This window comes from Argentina silus (assembly GCF_951799395.1).
Source record: "Argentina silus genome assembly, chromosome: 16".
Classification (NCBI taxonomy): domain Eukaryota; kingdom Metazoa; phylum Chordata; class Actinopteri; order Argentiniformes; family Argentinidae; genus Argentina; species Argentina silus.
Window position 1 is genome coordinate 5,245,532 of NC_139670.1, and position 10,000 is coordinate 5,255,531.

At 42.8% G+C, this 10,000-nt stretch overlaps 2 protein-coding genes across 2 annotated transcripts in view; both read right to left on the reverse strand.

The window, feature by feature from the left end:
- mpp2b (MAGUK p55 scaffold protein 2b) overlaps positions 1-1,417 on the reverse strand; it is a 29,381-nt gene extending 27,964 nt beyond the window's left edge. The window contains exon 1 of the mRNA XM_083687322.1: positions 1,282-1,417. The gene's annotated coding sequence lies outside the window, so the exon portion shown is untranslated. The remainder of the gene's footprint in view (positions 1-1,281) is intronic.
- An 888-nt stretch (positions 1,418-2,305) lies between these two features.
- Positions 2,306-5,206, reverse strand: LOC310817172 (peptide Y-like; the record flags this gene model as incomplete). The annotated part of the gene is made up of 4 exons (XM_083687610.1): positions 2,306-2,330; positions 2,642-2,731; positions 4,397-4,584; positions 5,174-5,206. The coding sequence occupies 4 exons, from the start codon at positions 5,204-5,206 to the stop codon at positions 2,306-2,308; spliced, it is 336 nt and encodes a 111-aa protein (XP_083543736.1).
- Positions 5,207-10,000: the final 4,794 nt, after the last annotated feature.

Consider the following 10,000-nt stretch of genomic DNA (forward strand, 5'->3'; position numbering starts at 1 on the left):
AGACTAGTCGAAAGGATGAAGGTCCTTTAATACGGGCTAAAAGAGCTCCAGAATAACACCTATCTCTCTGCGTTTGATATGTATATAAATCCACCGGGGGGGGATTTATAACTGATATCTTAAGTCTGCTGAATTAGACTTATCATAAGTAGGCATGATAAAAATCCATGAATCTAATCATCTCACTGTTGGTTTGATCTGGGGTTGAAAAGGACACATTCTCCGACTAGTCATCTCCTCAGAGCTCCTCAGGTTCTCCCTCTCCACCCATGATTAAGGTCGTCTTAGTGACCAAGGCTGAAGGGAAGGAAGGGAAGGTAGATGAGGAGAAGAAGCCATTTAGACTATTGAGATGCTGCTAAGTGTCTTTATTCTTTCGACTGCATTTCAATTGCTGTAACAATATGGGTTTGGACATCGTGTGTTACATTATCCAATAAAATACCACACAGCACTGCATCCGGAACCATATTCAAACCATCCCCGTCACTTTTTATGTATTCATTCATACGTTAATCAATGAAAGGAATCGAGTTAATTATTCGAACTAATTGGGAAGATTGTGATGGGTAGCGTACGGAGGGATCTATCGATCTCTGTGGATGCGCCAGGGAAGAAGTGCAACACATTATGGCTCTGTTGTTCGGACAAAAGGTCGCTCATCCTGCCAACGATTACATGGTGACATAAGATTCTACTGTACTTGAACTTGCTAAAGAAGGGTTGCAAAGTTAGCATCTCATACAAGCTGATTTACATTAGTTAGAATTACAGCTTAATTTGATGCATGCAAGACTGGACATGGTCAAATCAGTTTTCTCTTAAGATAGGCACTTCCATAGAATAATTAAGATATTCAAACAGGCAATTGTTTTGAGATGCAGAAATGCTTGCGTCTTTTTCGGCTTTTATTACCCAATGGTCACAACCTATGCGCGTATGTGCACCACTAAAATAAGCACATGACCACCGCCTGAGGACGTAAGCTGGAGGAGGTTAAGTATTAGGAGCACTCAATTTGCGATGTCATCATTCATGTAATATTACGATAATGTCCCTCACGAATTGTCACTGTACGGTGCATTCATTCATTTGTCAAACAAGGGATTCTGGCGTAAAATAACCACCTGGTGCCTCGCGTGCGCCTCACGCAGAATCGCTCTTGAGGCTATAGGCTACAATAAAGACGGCAATTATACTGTCAATAAATGAACACCATGCCTCTTATCAGCACATATACATTTTAATTTTAATTTCACAAATGAGTTATGGTGCCCGTACCTGTTTCTTTGTTCTCCTCCCTCGCTATGATTGTCCGGTTGAAGGCTACGACGCTGCCGAAATGTCAAACCAGGAACACCGTTGCTGCTTGAGATAAAATGGGAAACGTTCTCTGTGCCACACAGCGTAGATCCGCGATTGTTGCAAACGCCTATTGTCGGGCAGGGAAGGAATTTCACTGCTGATCGAATGATAAACACTGACAATTGCCCTAACAGTTGCCAATACAGTTGCCAATACTACGTCCCAAAGTTTCTGAATTGTGATTCTTATCTGCAATCATAGCCAACTGTACAAAAATGATGATACAGTACTTCTTCGTCAACATGCTGTTATCCTCCTCTTTTTGGAGGCTGGACTGCCCTAAGTAACAACGTACGTGTGGGCAACTGGTCGCTATGTGGTCAGCATTCGAAATCGTAACAGATGAGGCTCAAAGAGCAAATAAAATACCTGGGGAAAAATTCACACGTACAGTAGAGGAGAAACTTGTTATTAGTTGATTTGTCTTATAATATACTGTCCCCTAGTGGAAACAAAGTGTTATATTGGCATTGTATATACTTTATTATAAGCCTGTAATAGAAAGTGGGTGGTTACAGATAATGTACTTTAAATCATAGTATTCTATTAAGATATATAGATTGAGAGATCTTAGGCACTCTTAGAAGAAAAGGCTATATCTTTGTTGTGGAGAAAAATGAACACGACAAGGTGTATAACACATGTGCTAATGTTATTCATGTTAATTCTTTATTTAAATTGTTTTATTCAATAACAAATTATCTACAATTCATAGACAAACATGTATTGGTGAGTGATGGGGAGAGAAAGAGAGAGAGAGAGAGAGAGACAGAGAGAGAGAGATGGGAGAAAGAGATGCATGCATGTCAATCACAAACAGTAGGCCACACAGTCCAGTGAATGTAGCTGCCTAGGAAGCCAGTTTGAGTTGATGGTGGGCCCACCATTTGAGCAGAAGGGTCAGAGCAACGCACGCTACATCACAGGACAGAGGAGCAGGTTACCACAGGTCACTGTTATCCTCACTGGAAGACAGGGATGGAGAGAGTCAGTATTTGCTCTTTCACACAGACTGAACACTTTCTGCTCCTGTCTAGTGTGCACAATACTTCCACAGAAGACTGTGTGTGTGTGTGTGTGTGTGTGTGTGTGTGTGTGTGTGTGTGTGTGTGTGTGTGTGTGTGCGTGCGTGCGTGCGTGTGTGCGTGCGTGTGCGTGCGTGTGTGCATGTGCATGTGCGTACATGTGTGTGAGTGTGTGTGTCCATGTCCATGTGTGTGTCAGTGTGCATGTATCCATGTAGAGGAATGGTAATAACCCCCCCACTCCCTCTTACCGAGGTGTTAGATCGCGTTCCGAATCGCCTCCAAACAGCAACCAGGCCACATCTGCCTCAGGGGCTGACGTTGCCGATCTCTTCCCATATCTGGAGGAGACAGGCACACCATCACTGTTACTGTCACTACAACGCAATAGAGGCCAGAACAGATCAGAATAGAATAGAACTTTATCAGTCTTTATTTAATCTGTTAAAATGGAAATTCAAGGGGAGATCTTGCTACAAGTTATTTTTTTCTATTCCTGATTTGACAGTGTGAGGTTGAGACACTGCACTACAAGCGTGTCCGTCTCTCTTTTAGAGGCAGCAAGCCGATGATCTTATCATGCCACCCAGTGGTGATGTACTGGTACTGCAGCACATCTCCCCACGACCACGACGCAACAGAGGGGTGACATTCCAGAGCAGTAGACCTCATTGTGCGCGTTCTTCAAATACCTTCAAATCAACAGAAGTAGTCAGAGCACCACACATCTCACACAAGCAATTAGCTCCAAACTAAGAGTGATGTTCGGGTCGAATGCCCAATGCTTAGCAAGGCAAGAACAGTCCGCTCCACAGCGTTGACTTTTCTAAACCATGCTTACTAAAATCGATGCCTGGGCACTGAAGAGTGAGTCTCCCTTTGTGTGAGAGGAAAGGGGCTGGGCTGCGTGACATTCAGCCTGTTGTGTTCCACAGCGTTGCGGTGACAGATCCAACCTTCCTAATGATAGACCCCTGCTGTCTGAGGAGGTGTAATGGGCACTGCCTGGATGAAGCCTCCACAGGGTAAACTAGGCGCCCACATGGTACAGCATGTCTCACCCAAGGCACAAACGTAGATGCTAACATACACATACGCACACACACTCACATAGCCGAAGCATACATGCATGCATGCGGGCGCGCACACACACACACACACACACACACACACACACACACACACACACACACACACACACACACACACACACACACACACACACGAGAGAAAGAGAGAGAGAGGAGTGCAGTAGGATCTTGGCAATTCCTATGAAAATGAGTTGGATCTCCCCCAAAGACCCAAGACTATGGTGCATGAATCATGCAATAATCGTGTACTCATAATCAGGTTTATCCACGTTTAGTGGTAATAACAAGATTATGATCTTCATAATGATGCCAGGCAAGACAGAGGAACGGGGAGAGGTTGTCAGGTCAGGTGTTATACTGGTAATAGCATAGCCTCCCACAGTTCCACAGACAGGCAGGCAGAGAGAACTTCAGGAGGTCCCAGTGGGACCATTACCGGTTCCTATCTGTGAACCCTCATCCCTCACATAACCCTGTATCCTTCAGCAGTGTGGGGCAGGAGGATGAATGATACCAGCCCCCTGTCCAGACCAGAGATGCATCATTATTTTAGATAACCACCGAAAAAGAATACACTATTGGCTAATCTCCACGATACACTACTATTGGCTAATCTCCACTATACACTACTATTGGCTAATCTCCACCAATCTCTCTGTCAGCCTGTATGGCTTTGCCAAATGAGGAATGAAGTCAGAATTGTTGGAGAGCCAAGACATCATAAACCTCATAAGCATCATAAGGCTTGGATCTTCAAGTTGCCATTGACTTTAAGCCTTTTGATTTATTAAAAAGAAAAGAAAAGTTGTAGACTAAGAAAAGGGCACTGTAACGTTTTCCTCTGTATCAAATGTATTACACGTATCACTACCGTTGTCTGTCAGTCGGGAGATGTTGCCAAGCGCGTGGGCTCACCTCTGTCTCGTGATGAGATTGACGTAGTGACGGAGCGCCGTGTGGTACTTGGCCCATTCCTCCCGTGCCGCGTCGTTCGCGGGGCTCTCCGGTTTGGGCGGGTAGGCGTCCGCGAAGCTGCCCAGGCAAACGAGCACACATACGGCGAGGCCAACGAGTGCCATCCAGGGTCTCAGAAGCTTGGCCATCTGCAATGAGCAACAGCAGGCAAAGATACCGCTAATTAACTTTCAAACATGCCAGATGCATTAGCCTGTCATGCTGATTTCAGAACTAGGAGAAATGTTTAACCACAGTTCTTGAATTCTGGGTAGTTCAGAATCACAAAATAATGATTATAATGATCACAAAATTATGATTTAAGCTTTTTTGCTGGTCGAGTCTATTATGCTGAGGGTTTTTTTTTTTTTAACAGAACCAAATGCGCAGTCGTGGAGCTGTCCATGGTTCTGAGACGTTTACCACATTTGCTTCGGAGATAAACTAATCAATTTGGACAGTCTCTATCATAGGCTAGGGCTAACCCTAACCCTGACATTTTAAATAATGATTTTGGGTTAGGGTTAGGGTTATTGATCACTTATTTGCAATCAAATAATAATCAAATAAAACATTCAATAAAAAATCTATAAAACATTCAGACTTTATCCAGGGTTTGCTAATTGCAATTAGGCCTACAAGATATCAACTAAATCAGCCCAACTGTATGTACTGTAGTAGCCTAAAATACGTTAAAAGGTAACTCACTTTTATTTCGAGTCTGGTGCGCCTTCTCACGACGTTCTGTTTGGGTGTCTTGTTCTTTCCCATCGTCTCGAGGGCTTTTATAGGCTACCTGATGTGCGCGCTGTGAGACACAGTTGGAAAATCCAGTAAAAACCACACCCCTTTTTTATTTCTGCCAGTGATAAGTGCCTAATAATATATATTCCACTAGGCCTTTATAGGCTATGTGTGTTCGGTCTAATGATGATCATAGTTAGGAAAAGCAGTGTTCCATATTTTGATTATACAATAAATGTCTCATATGTTGGAGGAACTGCCAGTTCTCTGGGATTAGCCTACTCCAGGATATGGAGGTCTTCCCGACCGTTCAGTCATAATCTGGGCTCCTCAACTATGCATCTAAGGCCAAGTATGTGCCTTGGAGGAACGCAGTGTCCCTAATTGTATTCATTTGTTTAAACAACAGCATCTCTAAGGAAGGTTTATTTATTATTATCCTAACCAATGTTCCTCATAAATACACATCTGTATTCGCAAATGACATTAGTGACCACTGTGTTGTTGCCACAGTTAGAAATACAAAAATTCCCAAAACCAAGCCGCGCGTCATTATAAGCCGTGACATGAAACATTTTATGGAACAAGGGTTTTTTCATGACCTATTTTACTTTGATTGGGAGAAAATTAACCTTATTGCTGACGTTGAAAATGGCTGGAAATTATTTTATGATGGTTTTACTGAAATTGTCGACAAGCACGCTCCCCTCAGAAAGTTCAGAGTAAAAGGCCGAAACAATGCATGATTCACTCCAGATGTACCCAACTCACTTCACGAGCGCAATGTGGCACGGGCAAAAGCCAGGAGAACAAGTCTTGATTCAGACTGGCTGCTTTTCAGGCGCCTGCGCAATGCATGGACAGTTGCAATTAGAAAAGCCAAAGCTGACCATTTCCTCACCGAAACTTCAAACAATCTAAACAATCCCTTGAAATTTTGGCTATTAAATCCTTAGCTGGAAATGAAAAATGGCATAGAGCTTCCTCCGTGCATTGTTAAGGACTCGCGTAAAATCTCTGATAAGGCCGAAATGCTTGGTTGTTTTAATGAGCATATTATTGCCTCTGATTCTTTGTTACTCATGAGAATTCCCCTACTGTTTGTTCTGACGGTCATGTTACGGTAGGTCAGTCCTTTAGTTTTAATCTGGTTACAGTCTGAGAGTTGCATAAAGGCCTCAAACTTTTAAAAATTATAAAATCAGCAGGTCCTGATAACTTGGAGTCTTACTTTCTAAAGCTAGCAGCTGATTTTATTGCACCTCCTTTGACACATCTTTTTAATCTCTCCGTAGACACTAACGAAATTCCTCTTATATGGAAATCTGCCTTTGTTCTTCCCCTGTTGAAAGGGTGTGACCCCACAGTTTTAAACAATTACAGGCCCATCTCCAAATTGTCTGTCCTGGTTAAGGTACTGGAATCTCTTGTGAGTGAACAACTGAAAGAGTTCTTATCTACTAACACATTGCCTTTCCTCCGAGGCCAAAAGGAGACTTGTAGCTGGCACCTTTATGTCTGTGCTGGACTATGGCGATGTTATAGACATGCATATATACCTGCTACACGCGCTGGATACTGTCTACCATGGAGCACTGAGGTTTATTACACATAAAGCCCTTACTCATCATTGCTCTTCGTATGCTCAGGTTGGATGGTCTGCCATGTCCACCCGTAGAACTATTGGCATATTTTTTATTTATGACTGAACTATTGGCATATTTTAATTTATTCTTGGTCTGCTTCCACCTTACCTACGGATCTACATCCTTCAGAAAAGTATGGGAAGATATTGTCTTCGCTCCCAGGACATATTCCTACTATCTGTCCATACCATATGTAGAGGCCAACTATCTGGAAATATTTCCAATGAAGATGACACCGAGGCTATTTTCCAACTGCAGACAAGACTGCAATTGTTGCGCAATGGGCCAACTAAGGCCTAGATGGACCTACAACAAACCAGGGTAATGGCTTAAAAAACACACTCAAAGGTCAAAGGTAAAACTGAGCAAATGGAACACTGAACGTCTGTTTACATCTTGAACAACACCTGTAGTTGCAGTTGAGCGTTTTGAATCAGGCCAACGATATCAGGTGTGTGTGTGTGTGTGGTGTGTGGTGTGTGTGTGTGTGTGTGTGTGTGTGGGAGGGGGTTGGGGGGGGACGGTTCCCCTCATTAATTTTAACAGCTCATTTGTTCGCCGTCTGGTTCTGTCCCGCCAGTGGAATTCGAAGCGGTCGTACGTTTTAGGTGACCTTTAGGCAAGAGAGGGGCCGCTCTGTCTATTGTCGTGCTCCAATGTCATTGATTAACTCACTCTCTCTCTTACCAGGGGTACAATCTCCAGGGAAATAAATGCAAACTGCACCGTGGGATGTATCCACTCATCATCCTAACATGAGTTATTGATTTGATGACTATGAAAAAATCGCCTCAAAAAGATCTGGTTTGAAACATCACAAACACCAATCACTGATTAATTCTAAGAAAACAGCCTCAAGGCACAGTGATACTTTAGTGATTATTAGACATTGATTATTGGACTAAAACTTCCATAATTCTCTCATAATGAGATAAAATGACTCTTTGGCTACTAATGATTCCCCAAAATCAATCAATAAGTCTTGAGTTTCTCTTCTCGGTCTCCTCTGAATTTGAACATTCGATAACATCCTTTTCCTCTTAATTTGCTTTGAAGTTCCTTAAATGTTGGAAACTCTTCAGCCATAAAATTATAAGTTGACCTTTCTTTGTTCAGACAACTCCCACGACACACGCACGCAGACGCACGCAGACGCACACACACACACACACACACACACTTCTGTCTCTATACGTCCTGTTAAACTATGAAGTGCTGTAACTCAGTATGTGTGTATGGTACCAGTTATACAGCACTCCCTCATATCACTGCCAGTGCAATAGCCCCCCATTCATCTCCGATCTTCACGGTCTGCTGTTCAGATGACTCTCCTAGTCCTCCTTATCACAGCGTACGTTGGTATCACTCAACATGTGCCCTTATCTGTAGCGTGGACAGCCTGCCACTAACAGCGCACTGATATTGAGGGATTTTCTAGTGTTGTTATCAGTATGGTTGTATGTTAGGTCTGTAGCCTTAGATAGGAGATGTCTGAAATGTGTGTGTGTATGGGTGGTGGGTGTGTGTGCCTGCCTGCCTGCCTGCCTGCCTGCCTGCCTGCCTGCCTGCCTGCCTGCCTGCCTGCCTGCCTGCCTATCTGCCTGCGTCTGTGTTATTGTGATATTGTGTGATATTTTCTCCACTTGGTGATAAATGTTTGTGAGTCATTTTCTGGTCAATAATGGTGTCTGGGAAAGTAAGTGTATTCGATATGTAGTTAATCCCTCCTTATCTCCTAGTGGAACCACTCATCCCCAAGTGCATCCATTTCATCTGGCCTCACTGAAAAGAAATATGAAATACACAGTCAACACCAATTGTGTATTGAGTGTATGTTGTATCATTGCTGTCCACAAACATGCTCTAATGCATCAGTTACAGTTGAATTGCACTGTCATCACCCTCTGTATCAACATATAAGAATGCCTTTTAAGAAATATCCAAATAAATAATTGTAAATTTGTAAATTTGTTATTGCTATTTTGTTAATATTTTGTAAATTCCTTGTCAATATTTGCTATTATTTTGTATGTCCCATGTACCAACCTCACCAAATAAATGTCCTGTATGTGCAAATATACTTGGCCAAATAAAAGAATTCTGATTCTGATTCTGATTCTGAATTCTGATACTGATTCTGATTCTGAATTCTGATTCTGATTCTGAAATAGTAATGTTTAGCATGTCTTTAATATGCAGTAAGGGTTTTGTGCTCAAATGATCTCATGCTAGCTTTATAAAAAAATGTAAAAAACGTAGCCGACCTGTGTCTCATTCCAAAATACTATCATGAAAAAAGTGACATAGGGCATGTAACACAACACTTGTGTTATTGTGTGATCTGTCCTGTGGTGTCCCCAGGGGAAGACATGTTCAACTCCTCAGAGCTTCTCTTTTATAGAGGCCCATAAAAACAGAATTGGTTTCTGCTTAGGTGTGTGTCTATGTCTCTCCCTAATCCCTTCTCAAAACAGGTTGATTTCTGCGTAAATCTTACCCCGAATGCCACAACAATATAAACGTTGTTGTTGAAATGAACCGGCAATTAAAACAGAAGTGTATGAGACACCATAAAATCCTGTAAGAGGATGGAGGTGGAATACATTGATTACAAACTGATTGTCTCATAATTCAAACTGTCTGCAGGTATTGAAGAGCAGAAGAGGAATTGGTGTCCTTATGTGTTCATGTTTGATCTCTATTTCGGTTTCTCGGCAGCAACAAGAGAAGAGAAAGAGGTTCATCTTTGAATAAAATAGCTTTGACTGAGTGATTATGAACAACTGAGAGAGAAAATGCAAAAGGTCAAATCACCTTGGACAGCCATGGCTGAAGGGTGGCGGATTGGCTTGTACCCTTTCTCTTGCGTAGTGGAGGCGGTTCGATGACCACACACGCTTGATGAATGACCACACACGCTTGATGAATGACCATGCACGCTTGATGAGTAACCTTGCCTGGGACGCGAACACATGCATTAGCGCCACTAGTGATTGTCTATGCAAAAATTTAGCAACTTTGTGTATGTCTTCCACGTGGGAGACCTGGGTTCGAATCCCGCCTTGGTCAGACTTGGACAGCACAGACGATGGAAGAACGCAGACTCTCTAGTCTACACAACATGTCCGCCCCCCAGTGACATCTTGACCCTCGTAATTCGTCTCTCTGGGTTTAC